The sequence below is a fragment of the Brachyistius frenatus genome, unplaced genomic scaffold, assembly GCF_029030835.1.
Source record: "Brachyistius frenatus isolate BFR_SWC_R1_liver_20210118 unplaced genomic scaffold, ASM2903083v1 Contig_98, whole genome shotgun sequence".
Taxonomy (NCBI): domain Eukaryota; kingdom Metazoa; phylum Chordata; class Actinopteri; family Embiotocidae; genus Brachyistius; species Brachyistius frenatus.
The window spans coordinates 1,355,506-1,377,381 of record NW_027210697.1 but is presented as its reverse complement, the minus strand read 5'-3'; the positions used below and the strand labels follow the sequence as shown (position 1 = coordinate 1,377,381).

The following is a 21,876-nucleotide window of genomic DNA, read 5'->3' as shown; positions in this document are numbered from 1 at the left end:
TGAAATCTAGTAGGAGCTGCGGAATACATGCTTCGCTCAGCGAGCCAATTTGGTCCAAGGGGTGGCCTCGCTATCGCTACATCTCGAGCTTGTTTCCTTGATGTCTGTGTGGCTTTGGGGAGCAAATACGTGCCATTATTCCAAAAGAAACTACCTCCTCACTGCCCTTTGAGCGAGACACTGATCCACTGTTTCCAGCCGACTGAAAAGCTTCAAGGCTTACGCTTCTCTTCCCCCGCCTGCTCGCCTGCTTAGTGGCATTTAAATCGGAGAGTTTTCCGAGTCACTCTGCTTGTTTAACTTTTACCTTCAATAACACTCATCACAAGATTTTACTGCTACCCCGAGTAATACTTAATATCTTGCTATACCGCCGTCCTGCTTTCTTTCACGTTGTCACGGAAGAAGTGCAACTGCAGGCCGTCGGACCAGAGGTGCAACCGGAGGATATCGAATTAGCACTTAGCATTCCTACACCGCTGTTTGGCATTTTTATACGCGGTACTTTTAGTCGTTGTGGAATTTACAACGTAGCCTCAGCAAAAAAAGCAGTCGAGCCAAAGACGGAGGCAGACGTGTTTTTTCCTTTCTCTGCCTGCCATGAGGACGGAGAACAGAAACAGACAAATGAAGAGTCGGAGACAGAGGAGGCTCACAGACAGATAAATGAGGAGGAAATGCTCCTCACTGCTGTTGAGTCTGTTCCCGGAGACGAGCGACCACAGTGCTGCCTCTGTCCTCGTCCAGTTTGTGCTTGTGGGTTGATGCTGATGTTTCAGGATTGATTTGTCCGCATTCAGCAGTGAGGCACCCTGCACAAACAATGAAACAGGCATGCGGCCCTAACACGCTGCCCCCTTGTCTCTGTCTGCCCAGTGCCTCTGTGAGAAGCAGCGGTCACATGGCCTGGCGAGTCATTGATGAAAAGCGAGTGGGGAGGGTGGTGGTGGTGGTGGGGGAGGGGGGGCCTTTGGAGCGGTCACCCCAAAATCCCTGCTCCCCTGGGCCCACAGTTCTCTCGCTCTCACACACACACACACACACACACACACGCACACACACGCACGCACGCACACGGACGCACGCGCACACACTCTGCTCTAATGCCTTTCTGTTGCGCCAACACACATACAAGTCCACTTGGGCACACACACAGACACATGCACTAAATCCACATCCACATCCACTCGTGAGTACACCTACATGTGCACTTCACACACACACGCACACACGCACACGCGCACACGCTCCACCCCTAACACGAGTGCAGCCATACACGCACGGCCACCCACACGCACAACAGGCACGACCGACAATAAAACACAACCTCGGGCTCGCAGATGCCTAAAAGAACACGACCCTTTGTCATCCACACGGAGACCTTTCCCTCCGGGGGAGGAGCACTACTCAAGGTTGAAGCATGATTTTAGCCTTTAAACCTCCGTCCCAAAGCGTTTAAGGGCCTCACAGACACTCGCACATCAAGCCTCACTTCCCTTTCTTTTATCTTTCCGTCCTCCAGATTGAGGAAAACCTTTATAAATCACGTAATCTAACGCTGGCTCTTTATGTTTTTTGTAAGCAAGTGTAAAAGTACCTCTTTTTAGTTGACCAGTCCAATCATTTCTTTTGGAAAGCTTTGCTTCAAACACTGAACATTTCCTTGGCAGAAGTGAAGCATTCTGCCGTTCTCTTAGATATTCCTTAACATTCAGAACAAGATTTTAAAGTACTTTATATTCAGTGCAGAAATATCATGTAACATGATGTAATACTCTTTGACAAACACCAGCCAGAGCTGTGTCACAGTTTCATTTCACGACTTGTGTATGTTTAAAAAGTTAAAATAGAGCCAGGTGCAGCTTCTTTTTTTTTTTTCTCTTTTTTTAATGAGCATTTTTTGCAGTGCACGACTAAACAGCCACCCCCCACCACTCTTGTTGCCGCTCGGCTGGAATTCCTCACGGATCACTGCCTGCGCCCTCTTTATTCCCTTTCTGTGCCTCCTCCGACACCTGGCCGTTGCCCTCCCCCCCTCCCCCTCCGGTCCTCTCTGCCCTCTCCCTGCTCTCCCCTCTAGCCCCTCATTAATCGGTCCTGATATTGATGGGAGTTGAATGCTGGTAAATGACTGCCTGTGAAGCCCCTTCATGCATCCGCTTCTCACCCTGCCTGTAACCCCATACAGGCTTGATTTGCATGCCAACCGTTCACCGGGCTTGTGAACCAGTTCCTCTGTGCTTCAGCTGGCTCAATCCTTCAATCACTTTATCTGTTTCATTTTTTTTTTCCTGATTCACATGTTCCCTCTTCTTTTGGTCAACACTGTCAAGACTCTCCTGGCAGCCATTTTTTCTTCTTCCGCTATTGTGCCTGTTTTTAGTTTTCCCTTTCTGCCACCTGTTGATGCCTTTCTTTCTAAAATGATATTTGATACTTCATTCAAGATCCACCACGTAATTGTCTCTGTAGAACCAAAATAATCAAACATAAATAAAGTGGCGTGAGGATCATTTCTGCTCCTTGATGAGGCTGAATTCTTGATATGAGTTGACTTTCTAATAAACTAATTCCCTAAATCCAAACAACAGCTTTATAATACCATTTAATCTAAGTAACACACTTATATGTGAAAACAGATGTAAATTTACAGTATGTATGAGCACATATTGTATTGCACAAGCATTGACAACCACTTTGATAGTTTTACTTGTGATCTATCGTCTAGTTTTTCTCCACATTACCATCATCTGTTAAGGACATTGCAAAAGAATTTCTTAAGATTGAGATGAAGAATTTTAAGTGAAGCTGTTATGGAATACCTTCCTTTGTGAAAGGGATGAAGGCACCTTCTAAAGAAGTGAAAGAAGATCTTCAGATAAGGCTTAATAAATTATCTATGCTTTAGTGTTGGGATCTTTTTTTGTTTGTTTTAAAATGCAGGTTGAGATTTTACTTTTAACAGCCAAAACAAAACCAGGAGGAGGAACGTCAGATTTATCTTTTTTTGTTCTTTTTTTTTTTTTCTTTTTTGTTGTTGTTGTTCTGCAATGCAGCCCAGATGGCATTGTTTATAAAGACAATCGGAGTATTCTCGTGGCGTTACGGAGGCTTGAATACCTGGATGGTAAGATAACACCGTCTGCGTCCGTGTAGCTCAACAGGTTTATCTCCCTTCTGTTACCCGGTTTCCTCGTTTTACTCCCTCGTCACCTCCTGCGGGCCAACGTTATCTCTGCCAGGGGGAACGGAGTCATCCTTTACTGTTACTGACACGCTGCCCGTCACCCTGCTGTCCGGTTACCATGGCAACAACAGTTGCTCTGGTACGGCGGAGGCTTCTGCTTCTTGACTTTTAGCCACGCCACGCAGATCACTCAAGCCCCCTCATCCTCCCCCCCTCTCCTCCGTCTCCTGAGCAGCACTGTCTGCTGCAGTTACTCTCCTTAAACTTTGTTTGGAGGTCTTTCTCCGGTGCTCACCTGTCAGAGAGGCAGCCGTCGGTGCTGAAATATGCCTTTTGTCTTTTCCCTGTTGGAATGAAACCATAAATTCGTCCACAGACACAAGTATGCCGTCCCTTTTTTGTTGTTGTGGTTTTTTTTTTTTTTTTTTACGACTGCGCGCTCCAGAGCAATCTGTCTTTGATCTGTGTCGCAAGTAAACAGTGATAGGAGTTAAACCCAAGGTCGAACAGACGCTGAAAACACTTATGCGTTTTAGCTGTTCAGGAGATAAGGGAAACAAAGTACTCTGTCGGGCTAAGTGGCTGTAATGGCTACAAAACAAACAGAAGGAGGGCTCGCTTCTTAAGAGCAAAGGAGGGCTTTAGCATTCCACAGAACCACAAAGCATCTCTGGACTTAACCTGAGCCAGACTCTGTTTGTTTACCTTACAGGTTGTAATGCAAACATTTATCTGAGTTAATAGGCAAAAGACCAAGTCTGGTCTACACCTTCCTGTTCCCGACATAATGCCACATGACAGATAGACTAAGCCAACTCGTCGTACCAGTAACTGCAACACCCTAATAGGGGAATGGATTTTTTTAAAAGCCAGAGCCGGCCGGCCACTTCCTGACATCTGATGAGTAAGATTAGATTTTGATTATATGGTTGAACAGAATGAGCCAAGAATGCTGAAGTCTGTATTGCTTTCTTGTTCACTTTCATTCCTCTATCTACTTCTCTGTCCATCTTAATTTACATTTCGACAAAAGACCCCTTAATGATACATTCCTACACTTAATCTCCATCAAAGTACCTCAGTCACTTGTGAAACTCAAAACTTTTTTGATTGCATCCTCTGACCCCAAAACAACTCTTATTTATCCCCCCCGAGGAAACGTGGCATTTCAAAGACGCAGAGTACAGCTTTGCTGCTGAGTGCCTTTTCTATAAAACATTGATGAGCCTGCTTGTAAAGGTGTTATGATTTTACTAAACAAGGACTCAAGTTAATTATTATAATTTAAAATGATTCATAAAATTTATCATTGTGTTCTTGTACACTCAGTAATTTAACTTGTCACTTTTATGTAACGGCCGATAACCTCATTTTGTCCACTGCGACTTTAAATTTATTTAAAAATCCACTTTAAACAATTTAATTAGCCGTGGCTGGCCCTGATTTGAGCAGAGGGGCACACACTGTGAGGGCCGACGCAGGTCATGGAAATGAATCTGGCGTGTTTTTTTCCTCACGTAAACAGTCTCCAAGGCAGCGCTGTCCTGCTCTGCTGAAATCACCTCCATCTATCCTCTCCCCTTCAGCTTCTCTCTCCTCGACTCCTATTTCTGTCTTCTTTCACAGCTGACCACCATGAAACCATTAGCTCTGTGTTTTTGTGCTCCACCGGTATCCAATATCTCCCGGTGTATGTTAGTTTGACTAACAGTAAGTCCTTAAGGTGCCTTAATGGTCGGCCAACACAATTTCCATTGTGCCGTGCCGTCGTTGATTAAGAGCATGTTGATTGCTGGGGCTTTAGGGGTGCCTGTGCTGTAAGTGATATTTGGGTTATTCTGCGGCCTGTTGTTGCTGTGTGCGTTTGGGACTGGATGCAGTAATGGTCCCAGCAGTGGAGAAGGCAGGCAGGCGAGGAGGCACACGGCTGAGGTACTGCCTTTCCACCGCCTCCCCATTCTCTGCTTTATAGACCTCCAGAGGGTTGTGACCTCCATCATAACTCTTCCAAAGCCGGAGAGGGAGAGGAGCTAGCTCACAGGCCTGGAATCCACCAATATGCCTCACCTCCCGTGTGATCCCCACCGCCAACCCCAATCCCCCCCCTCCCCCACCCACCTCCCTCTCCCTCTCTCCCTCTCTCTCTCTCTCTCTCTCTCTTCCGTGAAATGTGTGGTCCCCATCAGGAAATGCGGGGTGGAGACGGGCACCGGTGGTGATACTTAAACAGTCACGGCTGTTAGGAGGCACTCTCGCCTCCTCTTTGGATCAGAGCGTATGGGGGGGGGGGGGGGATTAAGGCTGAAAATGGTGGATGTAATAAAGCGATGTCAGGTGGTGGAAGGGAGGAAACGATACCTACGAGCTACAGTGGAGATGGGAGGAGGTGTGCTGCAGGAAGGACGGAAGAAGAGGGGCAGGTTAGAGAGAGAACAGAAGATTCAAGTTAGGAGAGAAAAGATGTCTGCGCTGTTCTGCTTAATGAGAGTAAATCATTACTCCTCTTTTACCATTCCTACATGACTGCAGGCATTGTAAAACACACGTAAAGCTACCCATTAATGCACATTAGTACACCCTTACATCGAGCCTCCCTCCCTCAGATGATCGGCCTGCATCATCCTTAACAGCATTATTTTATTGGAAGCTGCTCAAACAGCATCTACCTACCTCATCGCTTTTTAATGCACGGAGGTGATTTAAGGCCTCTCGTCTCAAGTATTATTCTTCCCCCAACATCAAGTAACAAAGAAGTGAGACAATATATTGGCTAAGTACACCGTGCCATTGATTAACTAGCATGAGGTCTGGTAGGTGGATGGGCTAGTGTGTGTGTGTGTGTGTGTGTGTGTGTGTGTGTGTGTGTGTGTGTGTGTGTGTGTGTGTGTGTGTGTGTGTGTGTGTGTGTGTGTGTGTTTGTGTAAGGCAGTGGGGGTGAAGCAACGTCTGCTCAGACAGAGAAACAACTCTGATCTGATGACTTTCTTGGCAGAGAAGCTGTATTGACTGGGGAGAGATCTGCTCGCCTAGTTTGACCTCTCGCACATCAATAACGCCGTTCACATTCCTCCACATGACACACAGGAATGAAGTGTTGTACCTGGAAGCAGAACACATGAGTCGTAATTAGGACTGAAAAAAAAAAAAAAGCGGCTTATATGGTTGAACGGCTATTTTATTTTTGAAGTCTGTCAGTTTCTTATTCCAGTTCATTTGATTTATCAGTCGATTGCACAACGTCTCTTCGTGGAGGCCCTGCCAATCAAACGTGACGCCAGTTTCATTTAACACAACACATTCCACATATTCTCCTCTCACATGAAGGAGCGTAGAGTTGCTGGCGGCTCTCACGGATGTGCTTGAAATTCATGACAGTTGCATGCCAGCTTTTGATTTCATCCGTTAACATTAAGAAAAAAGATGTATGATCATTATTGTGTATTATTGTATTCTGCCGAAATGGCAGAGCACTGCACCAGTGCTATTTTTATTTTTTTTTGCAATATAACATCCATAAAACAGACAAACATGTTAAAGTTGCCGTCAGTAAATCAATGTTTTAATCTTCATCTGACGGTGATGCCGATCGTGTTTGAAAAGGGATTTGTCATAGCATGGCTGTGTTTATGTGAATGAATGCATGTAGATCCACAGCAAGGTCACTGCTTCAACCAAAAACCAGTGCCCTTGCTCATTTATTAGTATACAATGCACGAGCTGTCAAAAGATAGGAACAGAAAACGGATGTATTCCTGAAGTTAATGAAACATTTTCCTGTGTTTTCAGACTCTGATGGTGTCGTAGCTGCGGAATTTATTACAGCTTGATTTCCTGAAAACTGATTATTTCAGAAGAAAATCTCTTCACACGTACGCTGTTGGTTCCTTGTTTGCATCTTTGATTACTTGTAATCAAAACGTAGCCGGAAACAAATACAGAAGGTCTTGCAGCACGAAAAAAACGACTCATTTATTTAGATTTCGTGAAACATTTTCAGCTACAGATGAGTCACATTTATCATTAAACACAAGGAAGTCTCGGCATCTTTTTCTCCCTCCCCGAGTACTTGACCCAGAAACTAAATGTGCAGCAAAAAAAAAAAAAAAAAAAAAAAAAAGAAGAACGCCTGGCATGCAAGGTGTTTTTGAGACAGATTTGTTTGATATATGATGACATGCAAAACGAATTTGTCAGTCGTCATTTGCATCAGTGGGGTGTTGGTAAATCTTTGACGCGTCTTAATGTGCTTCAAATAGAGCAAATGAAATTCAAGCTTGAGAGGGCTTAATACAGCTAAACGTGTAAGTTTGCCTCAAATAGTTAAGTTAAGAAGCTAAAATTATGAGATTGGTTCACTGTTATAAATCTGTCGTACTTTACATATAAATGAACGTCTTGTTATTAAAGCCGTTGCCAAATGGATAGCTCAAGTCTATCACAGCCAGATAAATCTCTGTGTATTTACATCTGGCGTGTGACGTGACATCCTCATGATGGCTAGATGATACTGAGCACGCTGTGTGGGCAGAGCAAGCGTCTTCCCACTTCTGGTTTAGCCCAATGCCAACTTGAACGGGGATAAAGTAACTAAATCCTGCAGTACTTCTCGACTTTCAAAATGTCATTGCGACAAATGGATCGAAATCTAACCGTGAAGTAATTTTTGTGGCGGTTATGAGGCGCAAAACAATTTATTTCACTGGCAGAAGGGGGAGACAAAACCTCCGCACTGCAGGTTTCAGCACAGACACACTAAACGTTTTTTTTTTTTTTTTTTTCTGAACGCGTTGCTTTAACAGTTTCATAACACAGAAGTTCATACTTGGTTGATAATAGGGTTTCTGTTTGAGGATACAAATAACAGTGCGTTTCTGTTTTGGGCGGGGGATATTTTTACCTTTGTTATCTGTGATTTAATGCATCATGTTTAGTAATAGTTCTCGGACAAGCAGGCAGTCGTGGGACATCGCAGTGCTGTAGGACCTTGTTTGGTGTCTTTATTACTATTTATTTGTTGGGACATACAGCCCGTGATACATGTCTCTGTTTAAAGCTGGTTGTTGCCAAAAACATCACATGTTTGAATATAAACCTCCCACTTTTCACTTACTGGACCCTTCATACCAACACGAGCCCTGTGTGTTTGGGGATTTTATTTTTTATTTTTTAGGTCTTGTTGATATCAGTTAACAGGTAGGGATTTACACACCGACTTAGACACTGATTGATGTCTTGTTCTGCGACTTTTATTGGACTTTGGCTAAAATGCAGCTCTGAACCATAAAAGTTGAACCTTATCACCAAACCTGAAATGATAAGGACCCAGAGCCTCTGCACAGGAATTTACAACTAGTTTTAAAGGATCTTCCAGAAGATGAAAGGCTCTTTAAAAGGATATCGAACTGGCCGTAAACTAGATTTGTTTGTCAGACTTTAATGACTTGGCCAGGCTCATAACATGTGGTGGAATTCTTTTATCCTTTTGTAAACAAGGAGAAGCTGCCACAACAAACAGAGGTTGCTATCTTTCACGCAAATTTGCATGAACGCCGGTGCGTGCGTACACTTACACGCACCTCGTTTTCAACCCTAAGTTGAATGTTTGGGGTGTTTCCATGTTATCGCATCTCCTTCACATTTTTCAGCTGGTGTCACCCACCTCCTCTGCTACCCCACGATTTTACCAAGGCTGCCAATCAAAGTGGTTGGCATGGAGATAGCTGCTCTCCCGACTACCACAGGCATCATCTTATGTAGGCCAAATTAGGAGGGGAAATTGGTCCCTTTGCTGCCACACTTTCATTTGAGTATATTTTCAGCTGGGGGGGAACATGGCGTGTTTTGGACTAATACAAGCGTATCACGGTCGTACGGCTCCTACAGAGGCCTCTAGGAAAGAGAAAAAGGTGGCAGAGAGAGAGAGAGAGAGAGAGAGAGAGAGAGAGAGAGAGAGAATGAAATCCCTCGTGAAGTCTAGGACCACACATTTGTGAAATAAAGGATTCCTGCATGTTCTTGCATGAGCCTAGTACATTTTTTAATCATCTTCTTTTGGCTAATGGCTTGTAGGCAAGACGTGGGAGGCTTGTGATGATTATTTCCATCAAGTCAATTAGTAGTGGTATATGAAAAGCTGTCACTTTGATGTTCCTCGATGAGTGCAGTTAAAATACCTGCAGCAAAGTTAGACAGGGAGGCACAAATCACTTTCCATCAGAGTGCTCGTGCAACACTTAAAATGATTGGATGGGTGGATGAATGTCACTTGTACGGCCTCTTTTTTGAGTCATACACATGTTCTCCTCAGCTGCTGCTTATAAAAATGTGGGACCCACTTTTACACAATTTTCCGCTGCAAAATTTCGAATGCACTGATGTGTTCAACAGGTCTCGTCGAGGTTGTCAGCGATTTGGGAAATATGGAAAGCGTGCTTATAAATCCTCGAGCCTGTGTTATTAGCCAGGTTTCTTTCACACAGCTCATGATTGGCCAGGTGACCGTTCCCGCTCACAATTTATTGCTTAGATTGATGTCTCTCTGCCATGAAATATGGTGTCACTCAGAACTGAAGTATTTAATGGCGAGACTACACTAATGATACACCTACAGGTGTCGCTAATAGCAAAAACACCCGATGCTTTTCCAACACTTGACTAGTTACTGCTAGTTCAGTTAGTTATTGTAACTAGGGATACATTTTGAACAGTCATTAAATCATTAAAATAAGTCGTTCTCATGTCATTTTTTTTAAATTTTTTTTATCATAAAACAAACATTCCTGTCACTAGTGACGCATTACCACTACCAGAAGGTGGCGGTAATGCACCCAAAAGCTGTTTGCCAACTGCCCTTAAACAGGAGAAGTTGCAGAAGAAGAAGAAGGTGTTACTACCACCAGCCAGTAAAATACGTGTGACACTGTGAGATTAGATGAGACTGTACAAGCAGGAGAAACAGGAAAAGACAACAACAGTAGTAAAAACGTTCTGTGTGGAAATCCTTCAAACAAATAGCACGAGCTTCAGCGCAAGTGCTGCCAGGTAAAGCGAGCACATTCTGCCACGGCCGTACCGAGCAGATCCACAAACCAACGATCAATGGCTAGCTTTGACACGAGATGGAGTCAGTTTGATTTTAGACGTGCACAGCAATCAAACGCCCTCGTCAGCTTTGTCCAAGGCGAGAGTTTTTGAAGTTTAATAGCATCGATGAGCCCGAGTTTACGGCGGGAATGGGTCTCTCTCTTGGGAAGGGGAGGTGTCCTTTGAATAATAGTTCCCAACGAATATCAAATCTTGAAGAGTGTTTTTGGTTAAAAAGCTCATTCCTAATTTTAACTAACCGTCCCAAGACTGGAAGTGCTGACTACCTCTGAAACAGACCATAAACTAACGAAGGACACTCAGTGACCAGGAAACATAAAAACCGTGTAACACATTCTGTTACGCCAGTACTCTCTCCATTCATAAAGAAACTCTGCTGCTGCGAATACTGAAATATCTTGTCCGTAAATATAGTATAACCTCCAGTTTTTTCAAATGTAGCATGCAGAATAAAATTTTATTTCATAATCATTGTTGTAAATTTGGACTATAAGATATACAAAGTATCTTTGTTCCTTTTTAATGCTATTTTCTTTGCTTACCTTGAGTAAGTAGTAGAAGATTTACATTTTAATAATACTAAGAATAGTATCTTTTCAACCCAGTGCTCTGCAAATGAACATTCCTAAATAAAGACAGTGTATGGTGGAAGATGCAACAACCCATATAGCATCTGGTTATTGGACAACAAATAACATTAAACTGAATTCCATCATCAGAAACATAAAAGAAAGCCCAGAGATCTGAAGTAAAGGCAGCTTGTGTCCTGTTAGAGGACCTGACCGTCCCTTCAGTCATACATCAAGTCGTAGTTTTTGCGTCTCTTCCATTTGTTTTTAGCTACTGCCCCTCGGCTTCGCTGACAAGTTAAGTTACACTGACTGATAACACAGCTCGGCTGTGTAGGGATTACTGTCGTACATCCTGCTCGAGGCCCCTGGGAACGCCATGCTGTATCCTTCTGTCAACAGTTAGTGCCTTGAGAGCGCTCTACTTTCTGTGTGTCCGTGTTTGTGTGGGTAGTACTATATTTCACACTGTATGGTGCTCGGCCAAAATCAACTAGCCCGCTTCCTCACTCATCTTTCTTTGCCTTGGAAAACACAGCCTTGATGAGGTGGGCCTGAACTTTGAGCCCTACCTCATTGCTCCCCGAAACACCTACATCATCTTCGTCCCCACTCCAAACCTGCCTTTTCAGGACCCGGTGGTAACCTCCACACCACATAAATTTGCCTGATGTGAAGTCTCACCAACGACACACCTGGATACCGAGTCTGCCTTTGGCACAAGAAAAGGGGGTGAAAAAAAATGCCGTACTTCTGGGGTTTGGGTCAATGCCACATGGTCCACAAAGGCTTTTTCATTGTAAAAGTGGGATTAAGAATTCATTTAACACACAGGGATAAGCTGTTATGTGACAGTGGTGGGAGCTCGACTGTACCTTAATGGACCCGGCTTGCGCTGACAGATAAGTTGAGCTGAGTTGCTCTGGACCAGGGGCTCTATCCACTTCTTCCCTCTAAATGAAACAGACTGTTATTATTTCCAACAGGCTATACGGTAGCCCTGTCCATCATTAAACCTATGAATCACGTCTGTGCGCTTACACTGCCTCCCTCAGGGGTATATCATTGCCTTTCCCCTTAATCTGGGCAGATTTCCGTGCCGGGTCCACCATATAGGATTCTGTTTTTAGCACAATGAACAGCTTGCTCGTGTTACTCTGCAACTGCAGTGCGTTGCACAATCTTCCCACATTTGCCATCGAATCCTGTGGTTTCAGGTGTTCAGTGAAATACCAGTAAATGCTCATGCGCCCCTCAGCAGTGGTTAAACTGAACTTTACACAGCACGGCTTTTATGGGGAGAATGTTTAGCTGCTTTTTTAGCTCCGTTAGCTGACATTATCACAGCTACGGAAAGCACCATATGTGGTTTATGTCGATGTTAAATTGAATGTTGCAGGATTTTGTTCCATCGACAGCAGAGGCTACAGTTCCGCTGGCGAGAAAGATAAAAAGAAGTCATGCCTCGAAACTGCTTCACGCTGTTTTGGAGGTCAATTGCTTCTTCAAAATACCCTCATTAAACCGTAGGGTCTAAATATAGGCTGGTTTGTTAGAAAATTGGTAGTCTCTTTGATTCTGGTTTAAGCTGCCCTGTCGAAGTCGTTTATATGCAGTGTTTTTTCCTTTAACAGTGATGCAATAAGTTGCAAGGCAATTTGTCAAATCAAGTTCTTTATGCTGGGGAAAAAAAGCTCACTGTAAAGTGTGGATGCTGCGTTTGAAATCGAAGAAATATTTGTTTCTGTGAAAAGCTGCACTTGTTGCTTTGCCTGCGAGGTGCGCGAGTTTACTTGGATTACCCGTGGCGGTAGAGACATCCATCAGTCAGACTTCTGTCTATCTCCTGCCGCTAATTGGACATCCATCTGTCAGACGCTGATATCTCTGCCCTTTGGCCAAATCATGAGTGGTCAGCCATCATCGTAAACTATCTGCAAATGTTGAGAAACGGGCTGGAAAAAGAAAAAAAAAAAGGAAATAATAGACTCACAAATAACGTCCTTTGTGCAGAGAAAGAGAATGAATGAATAGATTTTACACACAGCAAGCGATCTGAAATGCAACACAGCATGTTGATATTGTGTACTGCTCTCATTAGTTAGTGCTCGAACACAATGGCTTCAGATAACTTTCAGTCCAGAGTCTTTTGTGCGCATTTGCATGTTCCCGAATGTTTATCTTTTTGCTCGCCGTGGTCGTTCGAGCTGAAATGTCTTTTCTGTGAACAGCTCTTCTCTGTATCCCTCATTGAAAATGCTGCTGCTTTCTTTAGAAAGCTGAGATGCAGCACTGACCCCTCTTAGAGAAGAAGAGTGTTGTTATAGTACCCCCCCCCCCTCCCCTCTCTCTCCGCTCCCCCGCCTGTCACTTCAGACAGCCTCTGACTTGAGAGCTCTCTCTCAGATCAGCACTAAACTCTCTCCTTAGTCTCAGGAAGTGTTGGAGGAAGCACTCTCAGCCGAGGAGGCTTTTCTTAGACTCCGATGTCTCATTGCATATTCATAGTCCCCCTCCCTCCCCCCGCCTCTTCCACAGTCGAGGGTATCAGGTTTAAAAAAAACCAAAAAAAAACAGACATCCAAGCTTTAATTATTTACTGTCATATTATTAATATTCTCTGTAATTTCAGATATATGATCGGTTTGCCCATTAAAGTTTCATATTTGAAAACTCTCCTTTGTACGTGGAGACAATGAACTATTGTTGCTGTCTTTGACCGCAAACACGGAGGCGGCCTTTCCCATGAGCGCAAACGGTTAAATCACTTTTATGTATCACTCCACTGCTACACAAATAATGCAAAGACCCTCCTGGTTTTAAGTGGGGAATTGAGAGCTGGGACTTTGTCATCAGACCTCAGAGCACTCGACGTGTGTGACAACACAATCGGCTGTTCTAGCCAAACATTACACAGCAGCACAGCCCCAGGCTTTACACTTCATTCTGCAAGCACTTAGATCTTAAAGAATAATTGTTGTAAAAGAGTGAACATTGTAGTTTTCAGTTTTATGGAATATATTACAATATTGAAGGTTGTTTTGGAACGAGGAGGCCGGTCAATGATTGGCCTTCTGAAAGAGGAAACCATGCACAGTTAGAGTGACATGGTTGTCTTGAAAATATAAAGTTAACCAAAAAATTTGGAGCAAGGCAAAAAAAAAAAAAAAATGGTTGACTACACACCCCTAAGTAAGTAGAAGATATAGATATTTTCTTTATTCTTTTTAAAGTCTGTTTCTCATTAAAAAAAAAAAAAAGTGGATATAATGGGTCCAAAGATGAAGCTACAAGTTGGAAAAAGTTGCCAAGACCGAAAATGCAAAAGACTTCCAAGTCGTCCAAATACAAGAAGAAAACACAAGCAGAGCGCTGAATGAGTTTCACGTGACGAGTCCACCTTAGATTGCTCTCGAAGTTGCCAAAAATCATCACCTGTCAGCACAGCAAATTATGAACCGTCTTTATTTAGTCCAGTGTAACGGTTTATAACAGCAGCCTCGAACTGATATACCCTGATTGATATGTGCCTTAATTGATCTGGTTGACAGACAGGAAGTCTAGACTTACATTGTAATGTGTGTGTCGAGTACCGTGTGTCGTTAATCAGTTTTTTTTCTCTCCGAGCCCCGTTGTAGATCCTGTGAGGTCTGCGAGGCATTTTAAATCATCACATTACCCAACTAATTAAAGACATTTAATATAACTTTTCTCCTTGCTCTGCCCGAGAGTGCCTGAAGAATATTTATTTCTTTGTGACCACATTTCTTTATTGGTCTGTTGACAGTCCTCTCAGGCCTGCATCTCTTTATTCACGGTACATAGTACTGATTGCGCCCGACCCGCGAGTGTAGTAGATGTGTCTACCAGATGGACCAGTAGAAACTTGATGTCAACACACACTTTGTTCTCAGGAGACATCGCCGCAGTTCCCGTGAGTGGCAAAATTCAAACGCTCGTATTGTAAACAAGTGCCTTTGTGGAAGAAAAAAAAACAACAAGCGATTCCCCTGGTTGCATTCAGAGAGCCTCTGTAGCACGTCCTCCTACTGATTAATAGCCAGCGTGTCTTGCTGAGCAGCCGTGCTCCTCCACGGCTGGGGGTTCGGGCTGGGAACGAGGCGGCGGCTGACAGTAGTGAGCTATGCGCCGCTCTGCTCCACGGGAGGTAATGAATCAGTTTGCCTGCCAGGACTGAAGTGTAGACAGCAGGAGGAAGAAAAGTGATCAGTCTTTCGGGGTGGGATGCTACTTGTCCAGCGTGTGGGCCACCGATAGCAGGAGAGACGCAGCATGAAAGAGAGGAGAAGGAAGGGAAGGAGTGCGAAGGGAGGATTACTGAGGAGCAGGAGAGCGGATCAGAAGAGAAAGAGAATCAGAGGGATTGTGTGGCTACAGATAGCAAAAGAGAAAGAAGGTTTGGGGATGGAGTATCACCCACTTTGTGTCAACATTCTTGGGGCAAATTTGCTCCCTGGTCCCCCCCCCTCCCCTCCCCCCCCAAACCACCACAGAGGGGGTTCATTATTCTCACTTTACTCCTCCGCTAATTATCGTTATCATTACCGGGGATAATTACCATTTCACTGCCTAACACCCATGCCGACTGCTCGGCACCGAATCACACACAAGGTTATCAATAGCTGCTCAATTGCAGTCTCATCTTCCTAATTATACGATTCGGGCTTTGTGATAACTGAATAAGAAGTGAAATCTAGTATTATGTCTGGCGAGGTGTTGAAAGTCAGCACAAGGCCCTGAAATAAAGCAAAATGCGTGTGGAGCCTGTTAATTATAAAGCAGTGGCTTTTAGCTGGAATATAAATCAGAGGAGATCCAGAGTTACGAAACGACAGGAATTCTCTCAAATATCCTGCAAGCTGGTACAGAGAGCTTCAAACGCAGCCCTGAGACAACTTCATATCCTCCGTCTTTGATTTTCCTTCAGTCATTTCTTGTAAATAGAACTTTTTATCTGATTTTATGGACCTACTTTTTAATTAACCCACTCTATTAGCACCAATCCATAGTCAGTCCATATCACAGTATTAATGAAAAGCCTCGGCTCGCAGTTGTCTCCCGTCGCTGCCTCTGACTTATGTTAAGCTTAGTAGCCGTGTTTGTCGAGGGGGTTTCTAAATCCCTCTGTGGCATTTTGGAGTTGCAGCTGACGCCTTGAACCTGATGAATGGTCTCTCCATCTGCTGCAGCTCAGCACCGGAGTACAAGGCTGGCACAGGCCTAATCAGCAGGAGAAATTCATTAGACCTTCCCTGAGTCACATGCAGAGAGGAGCAGAGCTGAGAGGACGTTGTGGGTGGAAAAAAAAAAAAAAAAAAAAGAAGAGAGGGGCAAAAGAAGGTGACAGTAGGAATGGCTCAGTAAGCATATGAAGGACAGTTGGGCCAAGCTGGTGGAATGTGTGCCACGGAGGACCTCATGACAGACAGGAGGTCTATTCTCTTTGACCCCAATTACCAGAGGTGTTTCTTTCCACCGGCTAATCCACGGCGTATTGGGTGGCCCCTCCTCTCCGCAACATGGAGATTTGCTTTTCCAGCCTGTTGTTTTCCCCACAGAGTCATAGGGGCGATGACATAGTTCTGCTGACCGGGATGCGTCTGACCTGCTGTGAAAGCAAAGTTCATCAAACTGGTAGCTTTTCCGTATCTAAATACAGTTCAGTTTTTTAATCAACTATTATCTTTTTCAATTATTTTTAAGCTCTAAAATGGCATTGTGAAAAAAAATATAACAAAACAAAAACATCCCTTTAAAACTTCCAGACCCCAAAGTCACATTTTAATTACTAGTTTTGTCTAACAGGCAGTAAAAAAAAAAAAAAAAAAAAAAAAAACTCAACTCGATATTCATTTTAAAGTGTTATTATACATTTAATTGGAAAACCATTATTCAGGAATGGTTAATCAATTATCAAGTGTGTCTGACTGATTTTCTGCAAATCAATCGATCAGCTAAAAGTTTTGGAACCAGCTGAGAAGCCTTTTGTAATACTCGGCAGGCATTACATAGACATGTTATAAAATGACTTTTATGTTCTGCCTTTTCAAAATGTTTGCAGTACTGAAGCAGTTTCTCTTCAACCACAGCACCGTATTAATACTGTGAGGAGTTTATCTGACCGCCATCTCTCCTTCCGTCTGTCCACAGAGACACTCATGGACTCCACCACGGCCACGGCGGAGCTCGGCTGGACGGTGTACCCTGTGTCAGGGTCGAGTGACAACAGCGTAAGTGACCCGCTCCACTTTCACTACATTCTGCCTCTGACAAAGGAAGCTTAATTCAATTATTATTTCAGTAATGATATATTTTCAAGTCATTTGAGGCCATTTTTTTTTTTTTTTTTTTTTTTTTTATGACAAAGATGAGGTGTGGGGAGGCCTTCTCTTTGTTCATTGTAAAAGTGCGGTTAATGTGTAAATGTGCTCCGTCCCCCATGCTAACTCACCCTGTGTTTTGGTTTTTCACTCTAAGGTCAAAGATCAATCAGCGAGCCAGCCCGCTCCCCAGAGCGAGCTGATCATTCCTCCTCGCAAAAGAAACCGCTTGAATTTAACAATGCATTTTTTTGATCCTCTATAAACTCCACACACGCGTAGAAGTTTGAAGAAGAAAACTCTTTTCGTGTTGTAGATTCATCCATTTTTAACCTCTACATTTGAATATTCATTAGCCCCATTTTCACTTTAACTGTTTTTTTCCACAATTTCTTTTCCCAGATTTTGCTCATTTTAGCCTCATCTGAACTTTCTGGTTCAACACAAACACATTATAAATGAGGAATCATAAACTCAAAGCTAAATATGTGTGTTCTCATGCCAGACTGGAAGCAATGTGTTATAAGGGCCTTTGTTGGTGTTTGATGCACAGTATTTCCACATGCTTTGCCAGGCACTGGTTCCTCCCAGCCACATGCGAGCCAGGCCCACTTAAAGCAGCCAAAAGCAGAGTCTCAGTCTCCTTTACTTTTTTTCTCCACCACAAGATTTAAACTTCTTACAACGGGACCAAAAGAGAGAAAAAAAATGTTGTAGGCTTATTTGCTGGTGCATTTCAAAAAACCACTGCCGTTTTTATTCAATTATTTATGCTTCTGTGGTTTGTATTAAAGATGGTTTGAATTATGCTCCATCATGCTGTCTTTTTTTGCACAAAAAAAAAAAAAAAAAAAATAGAGAGCTGGCCTTCAACAATTCCATGATACAACTTCAAAGCTGTTCAGCAAAAAATGTAGGACAACTCCATCTCTCCCAACCTGAGGGCACATTGTCTCCTCACCGCTCGTTTCTGCAATCAATACCGAAAGCACAAAGGCGCTCGGTTTCCTTTTCTCTTGCCAGCTCTGGATTCAATCTGCACAGAGCCAGCTAAGGTACACTCCAAAGACAATTTACATCACATCTTCCTTTCATCTTTGCAAAATGTTAAATGTCACAAAAAAACAACAACAACAAAAAAAAAATCGGATTTAATATCAAGTGGAAACTTTAGACCAGCACAAAGAAACATGGAAAGGTCAGCGTTCGCAAACTTTTTTGTGCCGTTAAAATGTTCACTCTGGCCAAAGTGAGGTGAAATTAGATTCTCAACAAAAAAACTAAAGACCTCTAAGCTCTTCAAGGATCATCTGTGTTCCAGTAACATGTGGTACACTGCCTGATTCTGAGGTTGTTTTCCTTTCCAAATCAAATACCTTCACATTTAATTTTCCTGAAAGGCTTTCAGTTCGAGGAATTTTGAATTTGTCTGCATTTATTTTCTGCCCCAGACTTCAGATGATTCCGTGCTCCTTGTGAAAAAAAAAAAAAAAAAAAACGCCCATATGCAGCCATGATATGTCCCACTATTTGAGCGCAGTGAAATGTAAAGTCCTTAAGCCCTCGGATTTAGACAGGTATAGGTTGGCCTTATCAGCGTGGGCACTGAAGTTTTACGATGATGTGGCTGAGCTTGACGAAAGCCCCGATCCGTTGGAAAGCGAAGAGCGAGGGCGATGGAGATAGCTTGTCCCTCGTGGCCCGGGGCAACAGGTGGGGAAACAGAGCTCGCTCTCCCTCTCAGTATAACAGCAAGAGGTGCTTTACAGAAGCTATTGTCTTACACACATATATGCATGGCTTCATGGGCTTAGCCGGTGGATCAGTAACATCCAGCGGAGCGCTGCACCAGCAGTTGGCTTTCACTACTCTGTAGAGCTTCATGAAATATATCCTAACTCGGCATGTGATACGTGGCGGCACAATGGAAACGCAAACAACTAACAGTGTGACACTAAGTCCGAAATGTTATGGCAGTTGGTGTTATTCCGCTCTTATTTCACAGGATACTGGAATAATGCCTGTCAAATCATTATCATAAGAAGTTCCTTATAACTGCAGCTATAAACTCATCGTCCTGCCGTGGGTTTTTGGATGTGATTTGTATGAAATAGTAATACAGTCAAGCATGTATAAATCAAGTTTTATGACACTCTGTGCGTAGCCAGGTAGGCTCCCTTTTTAATTAAGTGAAATGACAGTCAAACGTATGTTGTCCCTGAGCCAGACAAACAAGACATCCTCATTATTATTCAGAGTAATGCGAAAACCACAGAGAATGGATTTGATATTTACCGAACCGAGGATTTAGCCCGGAGCTGTTCGGAAGTGTACCGTCCTCTGACTAACGTTCTCGGATTCTGGCAATAAAACTCGCGTATCTCATAACTTTCTCCACCCACACAGGAAAACTGGTCCAGTCAGTAGTTGGGCTGTCACATACATGTGCGTCTCTGGGCAACTTTGTGAAGACGTGTCCAACATATGCACGCGCACAGAGGACGCCAGGAAGACTAGCAGTCGCTGGGGTGGACGCCAGTGGAGCTCCAAATAAATGACGAAATAAACATACACAGAGCACCCAATAACAACACGAATATATATTAATGTATTATTAACATTTTGGTTTGGCTTAAATTGACTTTAGAATACGTTAAAAGAAAAATATTTTAAAAGGACAAAACAACTACATGATTCTTGCCAACAAAGTTGTGTATCTCCTTTAACATTAGTCGATGTCAAGTCACTAAGTGCTGCTCTTGACCCATTCAAAATCTGCTAAGTGACACGTTGCAAAATGTATGGCTGGCTGGCGGAAGGGGTGGAGGGTGTTTTTTTTTTTTGTTTTTTTTTAAAGTGGTCAGTGTTTTCCTCTCAAGTGGAGCTGAGAGACATGTGAACGTCAGGTCAGAACCTCCTGACCCGTTCATCGCTCCGCTGAAGTACTGACAACAGCAGCCATTTAGAAACAGACTTCGCGGCCGCAGGAAGCACACACAGCTACCGTGGAAGGGAAACCGAGGCAGGGAACATAATGAGGTGGTGTCTGTGGGTTAGGCTATCATTATGGACGTGTCATGATGTGGTGGCGCAGCAGGATATGTATGTATGTATGTACAGTGTCACTTAGGGGCACAACACAAAGCAGACTTTCGAAAGAGAAATCAGTCCCTTGTGATTCATCAAAGATGCCGCATATTATATGAGAATTCCTTCTGAATATGCTTGTGGTTGTTTACGTATAATCGCGGACATGTGTGGCAAACCAACAAGGCATCGTAACCTTCCTTTTTCTTCGCGAGTAATTTGCTGAACACGGGGTCACCGGAGTTTAGAGTGACCACCGACTTGCTGCGATTCGAAATTAAAGTCTCGTGAAATCATATTTCAGGGACTTATATGCAGGGAAATATGTAAACATAATCCACATGTTACTTTGTTGAAATGAAGCTAAAAAGATGGAATTGTTCTGCTGGTTTCACATGTTGCGCATTAGTAGTGGACAGTGGTAATTGAAGTTGACTGCAGCAGACAGTTCTACTTAAGTCTGTGTGTGGGTGAGTCTCTCGGCTCTGTGAAGCCCGGTCTCCTGCAGGATTTGGCTCCCATGGCCTCTCTCTCTGGTAGTAATTGAATGCAGAGAGTGGGTGTCATTTGTCCTCTGTCCCTCTAGGGAAGGCACTCGTGCTCTGACAGATTTCCCACAACTGCAAATGGGGCGGCTGTGCCGCGGGAGTTTTCCATCGGGTCTCTCTCGCTCTCTCTCCCTCTGCTTGTGTGTGAATAATTTATTTACTTCTGTCAGTGATAGAGCGGTGATATGTAATAGGGCCCCAGACTCTGAAGCTAGTTCAGGTTAATTCAAACACTCCAATGACAAGATGTGATAAATACACGGTTCATGTTATGTCAAAACAATGAAAACATGAAATGTTTGAGTGTTCTGACAGTGCGTTCACATCGCTGCTTGACTGATGTGTCACTTCATCCTGACCGTTTATGGTTCATCTGTCTGGCGTATGTATTTATACATCCTGTGTTTAATGCTATGACATTTTTCACTGACCTGTTTTTGATCAAAGAAAAGGCACGAATAGCATATAAAAGCTGTAAAACAACTTTTTAAATTACAGCATACCTTGTTGACGGGTGCAGTGATGGATGCAGGTCTTTGTTTTTGAGGTCGATTCTTCGTCTAATCCACTAAATAACAGTTTTACGGTCACTCACGCAGCTTTGAATGATTGTAATGATCGTCAACAAGTCTTCAACTTGTGCTTGCCAGGCGGAGCTATTTATCAGAAATCTGACTGGCTCTTGACGACGGCGTCCAGGAAGAGGAGGATTTGTGGTCAACTTTTTTTGCAGCCAACAAACTTGTTGACCGTCTGCGTGTCGGTTTTCCTGGTCGCGCAGATGCACAAGAAAATTGAGAATCCTGACAACTTGATCGTGTTAGTTTCGCTTTGAATGCATTTTAAGAGTAAATTCATATCACCAGATGAGACATATCAACAGCAATGTGGCTTTCTGCTAAATTCCTTGGTAGCCGTCCTTGAAAGTAGATATGAGCTTTGGGCCATTCTGAAGGTTTCCAGTTGTTTTCATGTTAGACTAGCTGATGGAAGTCGTTGCTTTCGTGTCAATGTGTCTCTTGTTAATCCCTTTAAGGTTA

The 21,876-nt window shown here is 43.4% G+C and overlaps 1 protein-coding gene across 4 annotated transcripts in view; it reads left to right on the top strand.

The window, feature by feature from the left end:
- The window catches only part of ephb2b (eph receptor B2b), a 126,330-nt gene that overhangs the window by 29,464 nt on the left and 74,990 nt on the right, over positions 1-21,876 (top strand). For all 4 annotated transcript variants that reach the window (XM_069711228.1, XM_069711226.1, XM_069711227.1 and 1 more), the window contains exon 2: positions 17,032-17,111. In XM_069711228.1, the coding sequence (XP_069567329.1) occupies positions 17,032-17,111 (80 nt within the window). The remainder of the gene's footprint in view (positions 1-17,031; positions 17,112-21,876) is intronic.